The following is a 21,532-nucleotide window of genomic DNA, read 5'->3' as shown; positions in this document are numbered from 1 at the left end:
CCCGCCAATTTTAATTGTTTATGATATAATATTTTAATGTTTTTATTGTTTTAAACTGCCCTGAGCCTGTCTGATGGGGAAGGCGGTCTAGAAATGTGATAAAATAAATAAAATAAAATAAAAAATCCATTCCCCGTTGCATAGTTTTTGAACGTTCGTTTGTATTGATTGACTTTACGTTATGTAATCCGCCTTGAGAACGGCAGATTATAAATGAATGAATGAATGACTGAATTGTGCCATGTCCCCGCTTCTCGGGCCAGGTACATTTGGGAGACTTCTAGCAGAGAGAAACAGAGAGTCTGGATGGCCCAGTGGCTAACCCACGTTCGAGGCCCTGTAATGTGTGAAACGGTCCTCGAGGCTAGTGAGAGTGGGGGGAAGCGCTCCCAACCGGCTGTGCGACGGTTAAAATGAGAGAGCTGCGCTTCCTAGAGGGGCGTGGGAATTTGGGGAAGGGGGAGGTGCTGGGGGAGGAAGCGGCTACTTCCCCTTTCCTCCTTTCGAACTCGAATCTTCACTTTGAATTTTTCTGCGGAGGACACTGGGATGGTTGCAACACTTTTGGAGGAGGCAAAGTAAGTTCGGGTGTGTGTGTGTTAGGATGTGGCGGGGAAAGAAATGTGGTCACGGAAGGGGAGCGCGAAGGCAAGAGGAAAATGGAGGAGAGGATGAAGAAGTCCTTCCCTAGTGGAGTGACAAGATACAACAGAGCGCAGGGACTCCTCGTTCCTTAGGGTGGGGTGGGAGACAGTTTTATCCCTGAAGGACAGACAAGCTGGCTGAAATCTCTGTCCCCCTGGGGGAAGGTAAACAAGGCGCTGCCGCCTCCCTCTGCGTCCGGTTCCACTTCCTGAGCTCCGCTGATTGTTGTTGCATTTCTTCTTTCCTAAACCTCTAATTTGTGTGTCTCGTTGATGTCAGATTCGGAGAGCGCCCACCTTCGGTTTACACATTTCATAATAGTAGCATCTCTCTGAGTTAGCAGGGCGACAGGGTGGTGATGAGATTAGGTGGCTTTTAAAAGGGGTCTAGGCACATTTGGGGAGTGTTAGTCTACTTGCACCGGTGCCATGGGAGGTAAAAATGTACATCTGTATACCAGGAGCTGCTGGATCTGATGGCTTTAAAAGGGACCAATTCGGGGGAAATCCTATGTGGAGCTACTCCTGTCTAAGCCCATTAAAACCTGTGGACTTTGAATGGGGTAATTCTGCCTAGACTGCACTGCTACTATAGCAATAGCAGTGATTGCTAAATGAACCCTCCCTGTTCAGAGGCAGCATGTCTCTGAATGCCAGTTGCTGGGAAGGGGGAGGAAGATAGTTTTATCTTTAATGAATTTGCCCAAGCCCTTTTAAAACTAGCTATTTCTATGACAACTAAGAATGAAAAAGGTAGAATATGCGATAAAAAGATGGAACCACCATGTACAGAGGCAGTGTACCTCCAAACTTGACTTGCTGGGGGCGGGCTGTAGACTTTAAATTACATGCAGTCATGGAAGTTCATTAGCAGTGGCAAGTCAATGGAACCTGCCATGTACCAGTTGCCTGGGAGATAATAGTGAAGGAGTCCTCCCTGAGCCCTGCTAATGGTTTTCTTGGATGTATCTGGCTAGCTGCTAATAAAAATGGGGTGCTGGATTAGATGTCTGTTCCAGCGGTTTTGAAATGTTGGTTTTGGGCATCCATATAGATGACTTCCTTCCATATGAACCTACCTATTCACTCCAGTCATCTTCAGAGGACCCGCTTTGGGGTTGCCCCTGCCAAATGAGGCTAGACAGGCGGTAACCCAAGAAAGGGCCTTCTCAGTCATTGTGCCAGAACTCTGGAATGCCTTCCCCAGGGAAATTAATCTGTCTCTATCATTGTGTTCTGCCAGCAGATGAAGACTTTTGTTTTGTTTGACATACCGCCCCCCACCCCGGTAACTCTTTTTGGCCCTCCTCCCTGGTTTTTGGTTTTACATTTGTTTATTCATTTTTATTGAATGTTTTAAATGCTATTTTAATCTTTTAAACAGCTTTAACGTTTTGATGTTTGCTGCTCTAGGGGACCCTCTGGGTAGAAAGATGGCATTGAAATGTTTTCAATAAATAATTGAATAAAATAAGCAAGCAGAAATCTATTCAGGTATATACAATGGGGCTTACTCCCAGGAAAAGTTTTTTGTTTTTTTTTAGGGTTGCCTTGTTAGTCCCCTAAACCCCTCAGAGATTTATGTATGTTGATTCATCCTAACTTTGTGACATGTGGACATATGAAGCTGCCATATACCAAGTCAAACAGGATCAGTATTGTCAACCCAAACTGGCAGCAGCTACCTGGGCTCTCAGGTTGAGGTCTTTCACATAATCTACTACCAGGTTCATTTAACTGGAAATGCAAGAGTTTGAACCTGGGACCTTCTGCATGCCAAGCAGATGTTCTACCACTGAGCCACAACCCCTCTTCTAGTTCTTTTTATCCTTCAGTCAGTTCCTGCTCCCCTTGACTCATTCAATTCTGTGTGAAGAGAAGTCATGGGGCAAGGGACTGTAGGAGGGCATGTGGCATTTGCCAAGTCTGTGGCACAGTCCAGAGAGATCCTCCTTATGCAAAACTTGGGAAGAGACAAGAATAGATAAGATATTCCCTTCACATAGTTTAAAACTTTGGTGGTGCCAGACATGGTGATGACCCTTAGATTGGGTGGTGGTGGAGTGGAGAAGAAATAGGTTGCCATGGAAGTCCTTTCCCCCTCACCTATGTCAACCCCACTGAGAGGCAATGCTCTATGCCCCTAGAGTGGGTTGATATGGTTATGTGTATGTATGCGTATGGATGTATGGTTGGGAGAGGCGGCTGTCAGTACTTTGATGATGAGATTTGGAGAAGAGAGTGCTAGTGGTAGGAGGAGCAGCTGTAAAACAAAAACCCTCAGCAGAAAGTTAGACTAAAAAGTTCTTCCATAAAGTGCCCCTTGTATAGAAAAAGGGATTTCACATGTGACAAGCGTCCCAAACTTTCCTTTTCCAGCACACAATAGTGATAGCAATAATAAAAAATTGCAATTTCTGTATCACATCAATCATTTTGTAATCTTTCTGACATCCCTTCCATTAGTATTATCTGCATATTGCTGGGTAGGGGGGTTAATAATAATAACATTCAATTTATATACCGCCCTTCAGGATGACTTAATACCCACTCAGAGCGGTTTACATAGTATGCTAGTATCCCCACAACAAAACACCCTGTGAGGTGGGTGGGGCTGTGACTGACCCAAGGTCACTCAGCTGGCTTCAAGTGGAGGAGTGAGGAATCAAACCCGGTTAGAGTCTTGCACTCTTAACCACTACACCAAACTGGCTGAGGGGCTTTGTCTAAGGCCTCTGAGTGAGTTTGTGGCTGAGATGTAAACCAGGGACCACCTGCCTCACTGTTCCCTCTCTTTGGAGCTTTGTCCTCCCTGGTTACCAAATCTCAGTTTGGGGTATGTGCAGAAGGGGTATCTGAGCACATATGCCCACCTCACAGGTGTCTCTCTCAGTAGAATAGGTTGGCTCCACGCCAGAGCTGAAATGGTTCCACGCAGTGGCAAGTGTGAGTTTTTGTACCTGGACTCTTCCATTTGGTTTGTGTCTTTACCCTTTTAAAAATTTCTTTTTAAATACCAACTTTACAAAACCTAGTCATATATGAACATGTAAAGAAAAAAGAAAATCAAGTGCTACAACACTAAACCTAACTGAATACTGAATCTTAAATCTAGTAAATAAATCTTAACCATTAAACATTGCATGTCTTAAATCAGATAATATCCTATGGGTTTTAAGGACTTCCAAATATATCTCAGAATTGTAATTTGAGTAATCTCTTCTGGTTTAACTGTATCCCAGTAATTGGTGAATAAACACCATCTTTGGGCAAATAGAACCTGTAGATGTATTTCTGCACTTTTCAATTGTTTACAGGCTGCTATTTTATTCATGATCATAACCATCTGATCATACTAATGTGTCTTTACCCTTCAGGGAGCCAAATATTTTCTTGATCCAGGGAAGGCAGAGGAACACTATCAGCATTTCTGTAGCTCTTGATTTATCAAGAGGCTCCGGTACTTTGGAGTGTTATCTGCTCTCTCAGATTGACCTGTTGGAATTGCCCGAGCCTTAGCTTAAAAACGTTTTGGCTATCTATGCAGAAAGGAGCCTGTGTTGTGTTATGAAGGGGAACTGGTTGAACTGAGGGAAGTACAAAATGGCCGCTGAACAAGGTGGGGTGGCCTCTGTGGGCCTTGAGGCCATAGTAGAGAAGGGAGTGAAAATGGAAGATCCAGACCCTACTGCCCCCGCACCATCTGAGGGGCCAAGAAGATCCAGGAAGTCCCCTCATGTTTCCCAGGCTGGAACCATTGGGGATTGCCTGAGTTGGGTAACATCAACGCAGGCCGAACAGGAGACAGATGACAGGTTGTTGTCACAGTGCTGGGAAGCTCAGTGGCAGGAATTTCTGAAGACGGTCCAGTCTCCTTATTCAGGGTGGAGCCACACAAGGCTTTCAGGGGCCACCTTCCTGGTTCCCCCTGAATCATCCACTGGCATCTGCCATGGGTCCACACAGGAGATGGCAAGTGGGCTTCTTTTTGGCCTGAGAGAAGGAGCCCCGAAGACCAATACAGCTGGAAGGAAAGCAGACGATGGGGATGTGAAGGGAGAGACCCCAGGTGACCAGGCCATCAGTACAGAGATGCGGCGCCAGCGCTTCCGGTGGTTCTGCTACCAGGAGGCTGAGGGGCCTCGGGAGGTTTGCTTTCAGCTCCAGGAGCTCTGCCTGAAGTGGCTGAAGCCTGAGATGCGCACCAAAGAACAGATTGTGGACCTAATCCTGTTGGAGCAGTTCCTTGCCATTTTACCAGAGGAAATCCAGAGCTGGGTAGGGGAAGGTAGCCCGGAGACCTGTGCCCAAGCCGTGGCTCTGGCAGAAGACTTCCTTCTCCGGCAGCAAGAAGCCGAGCAGTGGAAGCAGGAGGTGAGAACATTTTGTGTCTTTAAGATCCAGTGGAGTACAGAAGAGATGATTAAGGGGTTGGGGCACCTTTCCTGTGTGGAAAGACTGGAGGGTCTGAGACTTTTCAGTCTAGAAAAACAATGGCTAAGGGGGGAGGACATGATAGAAGTTCATAAAATTATGCATGAGGTGGAGAATGTGGCTAGAAGGAGTTTTTTCTCCCTCTTCGAAAATACTAGGGCAAGAAGTCAGTAGGCTGTAAATTCAGGATGGACAAATGGAAATACTTCTTTACACAACAAGCGATTAAAATGTGGAATGAACTGACAGAGTATGTAGTGATGGCCACAGGCATAGGCAAGTTTAAAAGGGGAATAGACGGATGCATGGAGGATAGATCTATCATGGGCTACTAGCCATGGTAACTAAAGAGAACATCCATATTGAGAGGCAGTAAACCTCTGAATGCCAACTCCAGGAGGCAACATCAGGGAAAGGTCTCTGCCTCCGAGCCCTCAAGAGTAACTGGTTGGCCTCTGTGTGACACAATATGCTGGACTAGTGGGACCTCTGGTCTGACCCAGCACAGCTCTTTTTTTTTCGTTGTTGTTCTTATGTAAAGGAAAAACAGATGGCTACTCCCCTACAATTACAGGTACAACAAGGGAACAAGTCCACGGGAAGCAAACTGCAATACTCAGCAATAAATTTACAAAAGGTATATTCAAAGTGCAAGTGCTATAAATAGTGAAAATTCATACACATTGTGAATTCATACCCATACATGCATTCCATAGACATCACAGATTTACAAGGGAAAATACATCCATATACACTGTAGGGCTATAACTCCATAGGTCTTTTTATGAATTCTGATATAAGGTATTGTGCAAAGACAAACAGTCCTGAGTCCTTCCAGATCTATAAGGAGCGACACAGTTGGAAGTGAAAGGCAAAGTTCCAAACCACGCCCAATCTGGGGCCGGCTTCACGCTGCAGATTTCGTGATTCCTTCGTCAGGAGCGCGCAGGCTGCGTAAGAGAACAAGCACAGCCACAGTGTTACGGGCTTTCAAGAGTGTTGGTGATGCAATAACGTTGGATTGTGCTCTGTCCTGACCTGATGGAGTGAACTGCACGCTCCTGACGAAGGAATCACGAAATCTGCAGCGTGAAGCCGGCCCCAGATTGGGCGTGGTTTGGAACTTTGCCTTTCATTTCCAACTGTGTCACTCCTTATAGATCTGGAAGGACTCAAGACTGTTTGTCTTTGCACAATACCTTATATCAGAATTCATAAAAAGACCTATAGAGTTATAGCCCTATTGTTCAGTGTATTTGGATGTATTTTCCCTTGTAAATCTGTGATGTCTATGGAATGCATGTATGGGTATGAATTCACAATGTGTATGAATTTTCACTATTTATAGCACTTGCACTTTGAATATACCTTTTGTAAATTTATTGCTGAGTATTGCAGTTTGCTTCCCGTGGACTTGTTCCCTTGTTGTACCTGTTCTTATGTAAAGCAGAAAGGTGGTGAATGGATTCTGCACTCTGAGGCATTCCCTGTGTCATTTATGGGGTGCAGGTAGGACCTCAAATGTCCATATATTACAGTGGAATCAGCAGGCAGCTGATGTAGCTCAGGATTAGCTGAGATGACCATGCAAACAGGTAACCAAGTTGCAATTCTGACCTGAGCTGCAAAACCAGGAATCTTTCCACCGGCAACAGCCAGGTTGCTTTATTTTGACAAAAACTGTTTCAAAGGAATTGGATGGCCACATCAAATATTTGCTGCTGAGCGTTTTAAGCAGGGAGCCAAAGAGCACGAACTTAGTACCGTGATTAGAATCTTGGACTGTGGAGTCCCAGGTTTGAATCTTCACCTGGACATCACTGGGTGACCTTGGGCCATATTCACAGGAATGTTGTTTATGCCGTCCTGTGCTCCTCAGAGGACATATAAAATAAAAAGGCAGTAGGTAGAAAAGTGTGACCTACATAGCCCAGTCTATTCCAATTTTGTCAGACCTTGTAAGCCACGCAGGTTTGACCATGGTCACAAGCCACAAGCGGTTCAGCATTGCTTTGTTGTTCTGTGTCTTGACTCAGTTGCACATGGGCTCTCCACTTGTCATGCGGCTGACTGAGTGAATTGCATATCCTGAGCTCCTCAGAGGAAGTGTGAGTTATAAATATGAGTAGTAGTAATGAAGTCCAATTGCATCAAGGATGGGAGGTACTCTCCCTGATGATGCTACAGAACCAGTTGGATTCTGCTACATCAGAGGACCCCAAATTTTTAAAGCCCATGGGCACCAATGGAATTTTGCGAGGCAGTGGAGAGCTCCAGCTCAACATGTCTGCCGCAGAAGTTGAAGCCAAATGCTAAAATGACTGCTGCAGGAGACAGAGCCGAATGTCAATACCTCTTTCCACACTTTGCAGCTGTGGGAAACCCTTTCATTTGAATGAGGGGAGCCAATAATAAGCCCTGCCTTCCAATTACTCTGCCCGCTTTCTGAAAAGCTTGGGGTGCACCAAGGGAAGTATGTGCAGATGCCGTGGTGCCTATGGGCACCACATTGAGGAACCTTCTGCTACATGGTAATGTCAGAGATGCCAATCAGAGTGTAAGCAGAATATTTGCCCAGTTCTCTGAAGGGATGAATGTTTCTGCTGATTTCAAAGGGTTCACCCAAAATGGGGAGGGGGATGTCACAAAAGACCACTGACACATTTCATCGCACCCCCACAAAACTTCAGATATCCTGAGCCAGGGCTTTATTGTTCCCAGAACCTCCCATTACATAACCCAAACTTCTGAGGAATTTGAAGGCTGGTGCTCCATCCTGGGGCAGGAGAAGGAAGTTTCTCACTGGCATGCTGTTGACTGGCCCCCATCTGGACCTGCTGGCTCCACAGTAAGGGAATGAACAAGTTTTAGTGGTTAGTAGGCTGGTGGCAGGATCTGAGCCAGGGTTGAGCTGACAAGCCATCCTTTTTCTCAAAAAGGACTGTGGATTTCTCCCTTAGAGTCCATCTCAGGTGGGTTTGGGCTGCAAGGAACTTCTAGGGTAGGTCCTCCTGCTCACAGACACTGTCCAAGAGATCTGAGGAACAAGCCACGGCAGTGTCTGCTTTCTATGCTTCTTGTTCCTTGTCCTGCAGGTTCTGGGAGATTTCGAGGCGGTGGCCATGAGTTTCTCGAGAGAAGACAAGGCTCTGTCAGGCACAGTGGACAGGCATCCATCCTGGGGAATCAAATTGGAGGGCCCAGAGGGTGCCAACCTGTTAGGTAAGGAGAATTCTCTGTGCCTCACATGCTTTGGAATCCAAACTTTGAACACTGAACAGTAATGTTCCTCAAAAATCACAGGTAGCTCTCTCGGTCCGTTTGGGAATAAATCCAAAAGCAACGATAGCAGAACACTTTTTCATCAGGACCCATGCAAATGTCACAAGGAGGAAGGCAAACTTTTGTCTCTGATCATGGAAGTTCCATTTTGCTATCCCAGCCGATAGCCACTGATAGGTAATGCTTCTCTCATCCTGTTTTGAAAGCCATGTAAATCAGTTGACGCCAACACCTCATCTTTTCACTCTATGTGGATTTTTTTAATCCCACTTTTCCTCAGGAGTGGTATATATAGTTCTTCTCCCATTTTTTTTCCTCACAGTCATCTTATGAGGTGGACTAGATGAGAGTGATTGGCTTGAGGTCATGTCTGAACAGGGATTTGAACCCTGTTGCCCCTCTTCCTCCCCACTTAGTCTACTTTGCAGGGGTGGCTGTGAGACTGAAATAGGGAGAGCACCACATAATGCTCTGATCTCTTTAGAGGAATAGTGGAACAGATGATAAATGGAGAGTTACAGATGTCCAGCATCAAATGCCAAAGAACTGTACTGTTAGCGGTCAGAACTGCTCCCATAATATTGGAAGCCTTATGATTAAGGTTATGCCCGAAGTCCCTTCTCTGAATATGCTTCAAACGCTTGTTTCCACTCCCAAAACAACCACTCAGGGCTGGGCTTAGAATCCTATATACATTATGTGCTTATAGAGAACCACCATTCCTGGCAAGGGATGTAATAAGGAATAAACTAGTAGCTTAGTGAGAGCCAGTTTGGTGTAGTGGTTAAGAGCACGGGACTCTAATCTGGAGAGCCGGGTTTGATTCCCCACTTCTCCACGAAGCCAGCTGGGTGACCTTGGGTGAGTCACAGTTCTCTGGAGCTCTCTCAGCCCCACCCACCTCACAGGGTGATTGTTGTGGGGTAATAATAACACTTTGTAAACCGCTCTGAGGGGGCATTAAGTTGTCCTGAAGGGCGGTATATAAATCAAATGTTATTATTATTATCTAATAAAATGCTTTAATTCATGCAGTTCCTGGACTCATGTAGTGAAGTCATTGAGAGTTACTTGGCAGAAACTTACAATTAGATCTCTATGCTTTGGCTGTCACTACAAGAATGCAAGTGAATGTAAATCAGCATCAATGAAAGTAAGTGTGATGGACAGCTCCATTTCACCCTCTCAACTAAGAATGGCTAGTGGGAGTTGATGGAATGTTTAGCACCATGACAGTTGGAAAAGGCAGTTAAGTGACAGTTTAGAGAGAGGTGATTGCTGTGTAGAGCAGAGGAAAGTTTTTAAGCTAGAAGCAGAGACAGTAGCTGAGTCTGTCTTGGCTGATAAGGAAACGTATACTTAGTAACAAAAAAAAATTAAAACCATAATGATATGTTTTAGCTGTTGCAATATACTGGCTTGGAGAGTGTGTCATCATGCTTTGTTGACTGCACAGCTTTGCTACAACAGCTAACAAATATCCCCAATAGCAAGAGCCACATATACCACAATGTGCTTGTTGGAGGAAGGGCAAGATACAAATGTGATAGATTTTTGTATCTCTTGGAGGTTATCTCGGAAGTAATTTTCATAAGGGGTGGGGTATAAATATTTTAAACAAACTGTAGGTGAATGGCTTTGGCTTCTACAGAGAAGTGAATGCATCATTTCCTTCATTTTCAGGTTTTATTTCATCTTTTAAAATAACTTACATGGTTCTCTGTTTCTGTTCCAGCACGTGATGAGTGGGAGTGTGAGACAGAAAGACCATCATTTGAGATTCCCTTGGAAAGAATCGAGTCTCGAGATGTGGCAGAAAATTTTGGGAACCTGGAGGGACCAAGATGTGAGGAAGGGAGCCAAACAGACAAGAGAAAGAATAAGCCCATCCTTTGTCTGAGTGGCAATTTGGGCGATAATGCAGTCCAACAAAGAATATGTGCAGGAAAGAGAAGGCACATGTGCAATATCTGTGGGAAAACTTTTACCCAAAAATCAAACTTAAATAGGCACCAGAGAACCCATATGGGAGAAAAGAAGTACCACTGTTTAAAATGTGGGAAAAGTTTTAATTGGGAAACTAGCTTTATCAGACACCAGAGTTTCCATACTGGGGAAAAGCCTTATCCATGCACAGACTGTGGAAAGAGCTTTAGTCGGAGTGCAAACCTTATCATCCATCAGAGGATCCACACAGGGGAGAAACCGCATTGCTGTGTAGACTGTGGGCAAAGCTTTAGTCAGATTTCCAATCTTGTCAGGCACCAGAGGATCCATACGGGAGAGAAGCCATACAAATGCATGGAATGTGAGAAGAGCTTCACTCAAAAATCAAACCTTATCAAACATCAGAGTGTCCACTCAAGCGACAAGCTGTCCAGACGGTCAGCTTGTGGAAAGAAATTCAATCAGAGGTCAAACTGCAGCAAACTTGAGAGAATTCATGCAGGAGAAAACCCGTGTAAATGTTTTAAGTGTGGGAAAATCTTTTCCCGGAGAGGCAACCTTCTCCGACATCAGAGTATTCACACAAAAGATAAACCTCATAAATGCTCAGAATGCGGGAAGAGATTCAACCAGAGGACAAACCTTAATGCACATCAGAGAATCCACACAGGAGAGAAACCTTATAAATGTCCAGACTGTGGGAAAAGCTTCAGGTGGAGAGCACATCTCATTATACACAAGAGGCTGCACACAGGAGAGAAGCCACATAAATGTGCAGAATGTGGGCAGAGCTTCAGCCAGAGATCTAACCTTGTCAGACACAATAGAATCCACACAGGCGAAAAGCCATATAAATGCTCTGACTGTGGGAAGAGCTTTGGTCAGAAATCCAACCTCATTAAACACCAGAGGATTCACACAGGGGAGAATGTATTCAATCGGAGGCCAAATCGTATTAGACACGAGAGAGTCCTCCCAGGAGAAAATCCATATAAATGTTTCAGGTGCAGTAAAATATTTTCCCGAAGAGGGAACCTTCTTAGACATCAGAGCATCCACACCAGAGAAAAGCCACACAAATGCTCAGATTGTGGGAAAAGGTTCAATCAAAGAACAAACCTCATTAGCCATCAGAGAATCCACACAGGGGAGAAACCTTTCAAATGCTCAAACTGTGGGAAGAGCTTTCGTCAGAGCCCACACCTTATTAAGCATCAGAAGGTGCATACAGAAGGGAAGGAAACTTATCAAAATTCAGATAATGGGGAAGGAATCCATCAGATATCAGTTCACAGTAGATGTGAGAGAATCAGTATAGGAGAAAACCCATACGAGTGCCTCAGGTGTGGGAAAATCTTTAACTGGCAATCCAACTTTATCAGACATCAGAAAATCCATGCTGGTGAGGAGCCTCATAATTGCTCCTCCTGTGGGAAAAAATTCAATAGGAGGAAAAACCTGATTGCTCACCAGAGGATCCACATGAGAGAGAAGCCATATAAATGTTCAGACTGTGGGCAAAGCTTCACTTGGGAAGCACACCTTGTCATCCATCAAAGAATCCACACAGGAGAGAAGCCCCATAAATGCACTGAGTGTGGGCAGAGCTTCAGTCAGAGGTCTAACCTTATCCGGCACCAGAGAATCCACACGGGCGAGAAGCCATATAAATGCTCAGACTGTGGCCAGAGCTTCAGTCAAAGAACACACCTTGTGGTACACCAGAGAATCCACACAGGGGAGAAGCCCCATAAATGCTCCGAGTGCGGTCAAGGCTTCAGTCAAAGGGCACACCTGATTGTACACCAGCGAATCCACACGGGGGAGAAGCCTCACAGATGCACAGATTGTGGGCAAGGTTTCTGCCAGAGATCAAACCTCATCAGACATCAGAGGACCCATTCCTGTGAGAAGAAGAAATAGCCAACGATACAGGAGAACTTTCTTTTGTAACTCACAGTGTCTCAGTCAGCCAAAGATACGCAATGGGAAGAGAAACAAATGTTTGTATTACAAGGAAAACAAGTGCATATCTTGGTTCTTCTTCATGAATGAATCCACTGAGGACAGGAATGAAACCATTTGAATCCATTAATCAAATGAGACATTTTAGTACAAACAGGTTGTGTTACTTGTCATGCCATCCAGCAGGAAGTTAATGGTTCAGTGTTGGCTCTGCCCCAGGGAAGGGGAATCACCTCTGCTGTGGCACCTGTGGCCCAGCTGCTCCCTTCTTACTAGCAGAGGCCTCTGAGGGGAGCCAGCTTTGCCTCAGACAGGAGGGGGACTGGTTCTAAAGTGACACCTCTGCTCCAATAGCTCCTTTCCATCCTGGTCTTTAAAAATGTGACAGTGCCATGGTGCATTCCCTAGGAAAGTGCTAGAATGCACCCTGTTAAAATTGCTTCTGTTTTCTCCACCAGTTTACTCTCAATAGTCTCCTCTTCAGTTTGAGCTTCTGGCACTTGTTCCTTGCATACTGGGTACCTTATGGGGTTGCCTATGTCCTTGTTTTTAACCTGTGCCTGCAATGCCATCCACCTTCCAACTCTCACCTTCAATCGCTGCTTTCCAGCATCTCTTGCAGCCCCTTTCTTATTTAAGCTTTGTCTCTTCTCCTTTTCCCCCCTCCCTCCCTCCCTCAAATGCCTTTCCCTTTCCTAAACTATAACCCTGTAAGCAAGGTTAACCTGCTCGTTAACAGTACCTAGCAAATTTAGGTGCTTTGTTTTTAAAAAATGGTAATAAAGGAATCTAAAAGCTTAGAAGGGAAGGAAATGTTCGGCTAGAACCAAAGGAAGGAAAATCAAATTAGAGATCAGTTTCCCCCGCTTCTCCCTGTGATGTTCACATATGAAGCAGTCTGATATTGTATAAGGCTCTTGGCCCACCTAGCCAGGTATCGCCTCCTCTGACTGGCAGAAGGTAATCTATGGCAACCATTTTGTGGTTGGTTCTGCTTTCTGCAGCAGCCATTTTGTGGCAGCCATTTTTGTGACTGCGACCACCACCCTGTGTCAGAATTCCAAAGGCGCCCACAGGTTCAGAAAGATTGGGGACCCCTGAAATACTTGTAATTAGTGCTGCCAGGGAGTGACAAAATAAAATATTTAACAAGTAATTAAATTGTGGGATTCACTACCACGGGATGTAGTGGTGGCCATGAGCATGGATAACTTTAACAGGGGGTCAGACAGATTCATGGAGGAGAACACACACACACACCACCCACCCAGCCTTGATTCAATATATTGATCTCTGTGGCTAAGTACCGTCTTCTCAGACAAGTACTGACCCTTCAGGTTCTCAGATAAGGAGATCTTTCCCACTCCCAGTTCCTGAGATGCTTTTAAATGAGATTGAACCAAGGGTCATCTGTGTATGAAATGTATATCTTTAAACTTATTGCCCATCCAAACTGTAGAAATATGACACTACCTTATATGGTGTCAGGCAGTTGATTGTCCATCTCTCTGGTTGTGGACCTGTAGGGTCTTTTGCTATTATCTGGGATCCCTTTTCTAATTAACTGGGACCTTCTGTATGCAGCTCATCTGCTGTACCCCTTAGCCACAGCCTCTGTAGGCTCATAATCTGGTTGTATGTTCAGATTGTAGTTGGCTTCACCTCAGGATGTAACCACGCAGTAGGTCTCTGCTGGTAACCTCACCAAAATCCTCTCCGCCAGCCTGGCCAGGGATTGATCAAGTTTTTTGTAATTTCAGTTCCTGAACAAAACGCTGTGATTCTGCTTCCATTAGACTTTGAAACGTCCCTTAAGAATAAGAAACTGGAGATGCTGGGGGCGGAGTGAGCAGAATGCCCATTGCACAGACCTAGCTGTGAAAAGGAGGGTTTAAAATTCAACAAGGACATGTTGAGCATTTGAGTCGCAGTTGTCAAAAGCCACTTCCTTTCCCATTCTGCAGGTAGCAAAGGATTCTGGGAACTGTATTTGGACATAGGCTCAGTTTGTGCAAGCCGAGCCTAAAAGGCCTCACAAGTGGACTTAAATGAAGAAAGTCTTGTAGCATCCAATAAACTGGCATAAGCTTCCCATGGCCTTCTAGAGCAATGAAATTTTGATCAGCAAACAGTCCCGGGAACCTGCGATATTCTCCCACTGCTTTCTGAATGTCGACATTTTTATGTTTGGTTTGTGTTTGTTGCTGACCTAAAATCCACCGTTGCTCAAAGGGGAGAATTTAGCTGGGATTTTGAATTCATCAGAAAGCTTGATGCTATCCGGTTTGGGCTCATTTATAATTTTGGGTTCCTCTTTGCTCAAGGGGTTAAATTAGCTTCTCAAAAGCAGCAAAACCAAACTCCAAAGACAAGGCAGGCGCACTCCTGGTATGCAGAAGAGTACTTTAACTTAGAGAGAAAACCCTCTAAAAAGTCTTAATCAGGGCTGAGTGTGCTCCATGAAATGGAAATAGCAGCTCAGTTAAGGGGGGAGAGAAGGGAAGGCAACTCTGTATGTGAAATGCAGACCTCTAAGAGGGAGGGAAAATCACTCCTGAGATCTTTGGAGGGATGATTTCGAGAAACCCTCCTTTCTGCAATTCTTTGCATGTCTTGTATAAATATGAACTTTGTTTACAGCTGTCCCAGACTGGACCTCTTACACATTCATTGTTTTTCACTCCTCCTCCCTTCTCAGTTTTCTTCCTCAGTGTGTGTGTGCAACCACCTGAGGACAATACTTCCCGCAACACTGTACAGGCTAAAATAAGATGTCTTAGTTTTCTAAGGTGCCACCAGACTGTTTTGGGTTTTTTGCCAAAACAGCCTAACCTGGTGGCCTCCCAGAAATGGAACTTCCAATTGCATCCTGACACCCACGTAACACTCCGTGGAGGATGACAATTTGTGGTGGGTCAGTTCTCTGTCAGAGAACTTGTCAGTCACTTCATCTCAGTGGAAGAGCAAGATGCAAGTCCAGTGGCACTTTAAAGACCAACAAGGTTTCCAGGGTATAAGTGTTAAAGAGTTCTACTGGACACAGATCTTGCTCTTTTACTGCAGACCCACACAGCCACCCACCTGAGCCCATCTCGGTAGGAAACCTTTAGAAAGCCTCTGAAGAACTCGGTGTTCCCTGAAAAACCATTTTTCAAACAAGCTGAAGGGGGGGCAACAATCCAGTAACTGGACAATGGGCAGAAATGGGGAACTCACCTCCTGAATTGAGGCAGAGACCCTACTTTGAAGCTTCTTGAATGTACTGTGATATACCTGAATAAACTGGTCTTCAAACAATTCCCCCACACACTCTAAAATTGCAATCAAGTGGAAAACCTGCCCTGTGAGTTTGTATCACATTTAAACGTGCCCACCCCCAGATTTGTGCTGTTATGTACTTTATTCTTGGAAGGACATAATTTCTCCTGTAACAGTTTCTCCTGTAAGTAAAAGCCCTAAAAACATAATCCACTTTTCATATGACTGGCTTTTAATGATTATCACTTCTGAGTCAAGGGGGTGGGAAATGAAGTTTTAGTTCAGCCAATTAAATGTCTATCTGCTGTATGGGTATTAATGTGGTATTTCCTCTTGTTTTCTTCTGCGTCCACAAAATTATTGCTGGTAATTTAGCTGACTTGGCTTAAGAAAAGATCCTTGTTGGAAAGCTCACAAGCTTGAAGAAATAGTATTTCTCTCTGTTGCTCCATCCCGCCACTCCCAACAATCGTTATTTAGAGGTATGTTTGTTTATTTTAAAAAATTATGCACCGCTCTCAAGACCAAACCAAGGCAGCTCATAAGTAAAACCAACAAGTGCTTGAAAACATGCCAGGGGCTTTCAAACAGCCTAAAATACACAAGAAGTGCAGTAAAATATCCATAAAACTATCTTCAGGCCAGAAGCAGGCTGTAAAAACAATTACAAGAAAATTTGAAATCCTTTGTGTAAAATCCTCAATGTGAAAAGAAAGACCCGGTGCCTCAAGGAAAGTAAGGTAAGCATCAGGTGAGCATCAGGGGTGGGGGGCATTACAAAAGCCGGGCACCAGTACTGGAAAAACCCCTGCAAGTTCTATTGGGCCACCTTGGCTAATAGCCATTAGTAGACCCTGAGTACTACTTTCCTTTTAAATGCCATTTTAAATGAGTAGCCACCACTACACGTTGTAGTGAGTTCCTGAATGTGGTTTCTGCATTATGGATCTACTGCCCATCAATGTCACTGAGTGACATTTTTATTAAAAAATTTACTTCTTTTATACCCCGCCTTTCTCTCCAACGGGACCCAACGTAGCTTACATCATTCTCCTTAATGTTTTCCTTACAAACCATGTGAGGTAATTTAGGCTGATAGTTTGTGATTGGCCCAAAGTGATGTAGTGAGCTTCTGTAGCAGAGTGGGGATTTGAACTTGTCTCTCTCAGATCCTAGTCTGGAAACTACAACTGCTGCAAAATGCAGCAGCCCCATTCATTATTGAAGCATTTCTTAGCTCTTCTGATCCCTGCAAAGGTTCGATTCGCTGCTAGTCTAGCTTTCTTGGAGGCTGCCCCAACCTTGCTGAACAGTCTCCCAGGTAAATTCAGACAGACTCCTTTAATGTATTAACATAAAGGTTGTCAGAACTCTTTAAGAAGAACTTAACAGTACTACACTCTGACTCGGATAGCCCAGGCAGCGCCAATCTTGTCATATCATGGAAGCTAAGCAGGGTTGACCTAGATTACTACTTGGATGGGAAACTAGCAAAGAAAACTAGGGTTCTACACAGAGGAAGGTAATAGGAACCCACCTGTTTGTCTCTTGCCTTGAAAAGCCTTGGCTGAGATACCCATTAGTCATTTGACAGCACACTCTACCACCAACAATACTACAGGTAGACATGACTTGGGGAGGGGATTCTAAAAATAATCCCTATTTATTGAGTTTTCTGGTTTTTTAAAAATAGTCTGATTTTTTGCGGGTTTTAAATGTTTAAATTCAGTAACTGCCTTGTGATCCAGTGTGTTCAGGAGAAAAGCAGGCCTATATACTCAATAAATCATTTAATACTACTGTTACTAGGGAGGGAAAGATCTTTCTTTCCACTTCTAATTGCTTGTAATTTTATTATAAACCTCTACCACACTCCCATCCCTCAGTTACCTGATTTCTAAACTAAACAGCCCTATTCTTTTGAGCCTTTCCTTGTAAGGACGGTGTTCTTCTAACTCACCCTTTGAATGTTTGGGTTGCTCTTCAGAAACAGATGTGTCTCAGATGGAATTATCTCCAATTTTTTTAACCTCATTTTTCAGCATCCAATGTGCCCTGAATTAGGTAGCAAACAATTTTATTCACAAATTCAGAACAATGCCTCCCTACATCCTGGGCTGACTAGGGATGTAGGATTCTTCTCTCACTATTATTTCTTTCTGAAGAAGAGGGAGTTTTGACTCTTGAAAGCTTATACTCTGAAAATCTTGTTGGTCTTTAAGGTGTCACTGGACTTAAATCTTGCTGGGGTCTCAACACAGATGCTAATCTGCTGCATTTCCTACCCTGCTCTAATAAAGCTGCTTACATTTCACATTGTACCTCCACATTTTATCTTACTTCTTTACAACAGCCCTCCCACCTTCTTACTGGGATAAAAGCCATGGAGATCTCCTTTCCTACTCACATCTGACAAAGGGAGCTATGACTCTCAAAAGCTTATGCCCTGAAAATCTTGTTGGTCTCTTGATGGCGCTATTGGACTCAAACCTTGCTTGTCTATGGCAGATCCAACACAGTTAGCCACCTGAAATGCATTTAAGAATCAGACCAGACCCCTGGCGATGCCTCCCAGCACTGGCGTTCAGAAGCTGGCTGCCTCTTGGTATGGAGCGTCCCTCTAGACACCATGTCTAGTAGCCGTTGATGGACCTCTCCTCCAGGAATCTGCCTAAGCCTCTTTGAAAGCCATCAGTTTATGCATGTATTTTTATTTCAAGGTAGTGGTCTTACATCTGTCTGGTCAAAGGATGAAGCGGGGTTCTCCAGCATTTTGTGGTCAACTTGACATGCTCCACAAATAAAAACTGCTGCAACTCAGCTGTACCTAGAATTGACAGCCTCTCGGTGGGGCTTGGAGATCTCCTGGAATTAACACCTGATCTCCAGATGACAGAGATCAGTTCCCCTGGAGAAAATTGCTGCGTTGGAGGGTGGACTCTATGGCATTGGACCCCACAGAGGTCATTTGTCTCCCCATACCCTACTCCAGGCTCTACCCCCCAAATCTACAGGAATATCCCAACCTGGAAGCAGCAACCCTAGCTATACTGGCAGACAAGCTCTATCTGGGCATTCTCTCTTGAATCCATCCACTTTGGTGGATCTCCGGAAGACATTCCAAGTGGCAAGCAGTTCCAGAGGCCTGCTTGGGTTGATTCCTTTTTGGCAGAGAGAGCCGTGGAGGCTTATGGTTTGGCTTTGTAGAATTTGCTTTATTTACAGATATAAAAGTAGAACCTTGCAGGTGAGGAAAAAGATGTATTCCTCCAAGGTAGCAGCTCTACTACCCCACATCAGATCACTAAAGAGAAAGATTCTGTACCCCAAATTAGTTCTGCTTCAGACAGCTCATAGCTTTATCTCCTCCTTGTCTCATTCCCCACTGAGGTAATATACATGGTCTTAAAGAAGCTTAGCATCATTTTGTCCTTAGTCCTGGCTCCAGTTCCCTTATGAGACCCCAAACCAGGGTTTCCTAACGTAGTGCTCATGGGTGCCATGGTGTCCACCTATACCTTTCCGGGAGCCTGCCAAATTTTTTCAGAAAGTGAGAAGGGCCTGGTGGGGCTTTTGCCCATGAGGGCTTCTGATTGGCCGTTGGAGATCTGATTGGTTTTGTGGATTTTTTAAAAATAAGTTGCTTTGTCAGCAGCTCCCACCACAAACAAAGATCTTCACTGTGTGACCAAAGCTAAGCTGTGTTTATGCAAAGAAAGAAAAAAAATTAAAACAATATTTTCTTTTTCAAAGGCATCCTGTTAAACAGCTTTTGCCTGAAATGTTGAAGATTTACTATTAAAATTATGCATAACCTTTCTTTCTGGCAAGTTGTGGTTGGTTCTGCCTCCTGAGGCAGCCATTTTGTGGTTGCTTGTACTTCCCATAGCAGCAAATTCTTTTGAGTTGTGCCTCCTTGTTTCAGAATTCCAAAGGTGCCTGCAGGCTCAAAAAGATTGGGGACTTCTGCATTGAGGGATTGCTCAATGACATGCTAAGCAAAGATGAGGCAGACTTATTCACCCTCAGCCAGTGTGATTTGAAAGGAGGCTAAGGCCAGAGCAGTGACTCGTGCAGAGATGCAGCAGGCTAACTCTCACGTGAGTAAATGCTTTATTGTTTGTGTCACAGTAAGAGTTCTCTCACAACACTCAGTGGATATACACAAAAACTGCAACTGGATTCAAATTGCATCATGTCAATGTGGCACACCTCTTCTTACAACTCACTCTTATTCTTTTTTTACCCACAGAGAGAAGATTTTGTAAATGTTTGGGCTGGGAGTTGAATGTGAGGCATTGGAAACCACATTTATTGCCCTGTTGGTCATCACCCAAATTGTAGACATTCCCCTCCATGTTTATCTAGTCCATTTTTGTCTCAGCCTTCCAGTTAGGCACAGTGATTTCAGGAAACCCAAGTTTGAATCCCTGCTCTGCTATGGAAGCTTGCTGGATGACATTGGCCCAGTCACACACACTCAGCCTGACCTACCTCACAGGTTTGTTGTGGCAGTCAAAGGAAGGAGAAGAGAATGATGCACACCAGCCTGAGCTCTTTGGAGGAAGAGCATGATAAAAACACTCTATATTGGAGCTAGTATAGGAGAAAAATATACTGACATGGGGGAATGGTGGAGAGGACAATGATGTAAGTTGCTTTGGGTGCCCATTAGTAGAAAGATGGGGTAAATCTTCTATCATAAATAAATAAAAGATATTTTTTTATCTGTCCATTAGTGGTAGGTCTAACTCATTTGAAAATAAAGCTAAGAGTCTCAAAATTGGCCACCATCTTCAAGATGATGGTGGAAGGGAATTAGAACATCCTGGCCCAGATTATCCCTGTGCTATTTACAAGGGAAGCAAAGGTTCATTCATGAGAAGCCAAGAAGATGGAGGCACCAGAGATGGGGGAGGTTCCCACTCTGCAAAAAGAGAGGGTTTAACAACAGCCCTGAACTATCAGAGACAGTGTGTGTAGTGGTTAGAGTCTGCAGTGGTTTAGAGTCTCTGGCTAGCATCTGGGAGACCCAGGATTTGAGCTTGCCGGGTGATATTGAACCAGTCACACCCTCACAGCCTAACCTACTTCATAGGTGGTATCAGGTGGGTAGTTGTGTTGGTTGGTAGGAGGAAAAATCCACTCAAGTTGGCTGAATGCGGTGCCTTCTGTGAGGAAGAGAGCTCTGACTCATAACCCTGGAAATGTAGTTGGTCTCTGAGGTGCTACTGGATGCGAATCTTGCTCTTCTACCTCACAGAGTTGTTGTGAGAATAAAATGGAGGAGAGGCTTTGTGCCCGTCTGTTACAGCGTAACTCATCAAAATGTATGCAAGCACAGTGTGCGATAGGGCTGGAGAGTGGAGCGAATGGAGAGGGCTGTCTTTTAAACAAAAAGTGTTTACATCAGTGCGCATGATTTTCCTTTCCTCTGCTTTATCACAACAACCCTGTGACACAGATTAGGCTGAGGCAGCATACTAGCCAGGCTTCAAGGCAATGTGGGATTGCATCTAAAAGGGTTTCCAAGTGTCTAAAAATGTCCGTGCGCAACAGTTATCTATATGCCATACATTCAAATACTGATAAGGTTGTAAGGTCCTCAATCCATTAAATTACAGGAGAAGGACATCTGCCTCTCTAATACTAGCTTTTTAGCTACAGTAAGGGAAGAGAGGATCCATTTTTTGGTGGTGTCCATTTTGCGGGCTTCCTGACAGCTGCTGGCTGGCTACTGTTATTCTAGGAGGGACAAGCCCATGGGGAATACAATGAAACAATGCTTCACAAAGTATTAAATTTTTTAAGTGCCAGTGCTATATAATTCATACATTCATACATATTTGTGCAACTCTTTCAGGAACAAGAATAAATACATCATACAAGAAGTGCATTCATAAATATTGCAACATGTCCGGGTGTAATAAAGTCAGTACAAATTCAAATCCTTGCATTGGTCTCTTTCCTTCTTTCTTGTAACCTTTCCATGCAAAGAGCAA

General features: G+C 44.3%; 1 protein-coding gene across 1 annotated transcript; it reads left to right on the top strand.

The window, feature by feature from the left end:
* Positions 1-500: 500 nt before the first annotated feature.
* LOC129327805 (zinc finger protein 271-like) lies at positions 501-15,809 on the top strand. The gene is made up of 4 exons (XM_054976560.1): positions 501-578; positions 4,022-5,018; positions 8,174-8,300; positions 10,096-15,809. The coding sequence occupies exons 2-4, from the start codon at positions 4,248-4,250 to the stop codon at positions 12,228-12,230; spliced, it is 3,033 nt and encodes a 1,010-aa protein (XP_054832535.1). The 5' UTR covers positions 501-578; positions 4,022-4,247; the 3' UTR covers positions 12,231-15,809.
* Positions 15,810-21,532: the final 5,723 nt, after the last annotated feature.

This window comes from Eublepharis macularius, chromosome 4 (assembly GCF_028583425.1).
Source record: "Eublepharis macularius isolate TG4126 chromosome 4, MPM_Emac_v1.0, whole genome shotgun sequence".
NCBI lineage: Eukaryota > Metazoa > Chordata > Lepidosauria > Squamata > Eublepharidae > Eublepharis > Eublepharis macularius.
Note: the sequence above shows the minus strand (reverse complement) of the source record. Positions and strands in the feature narration are given on the sequence as shown.

What these genes read in the sequence shown, in the direction of transcription:
- LOC129327805 (XM_054976560.1), top strand. Translation starts at nt 4,248, where the DNA reads ATGGCCGCTGAACAAGGTGGGGTGGCCTCTGTGGGCCTTGAGGCCATA. An exon ending in CCGAGCAGTGGAAGCAGGAG is followed by an intron (nt 5,019 to 8,173) that starts GTGAGAACATTT and finishes CTTGTCCTGCAG; the next exon opens with GTTCTGGGAGATTTCGAGGC. An exon ending in AGAGGGTGCCAACCTGTTAG is followed by an intron (nt 8,301 to 10,095) that starts GTAAGGAGAATT and finishes TTTCTGTTCCAG; the next exon opens with CACGTGATGAGTGGGAGTGT.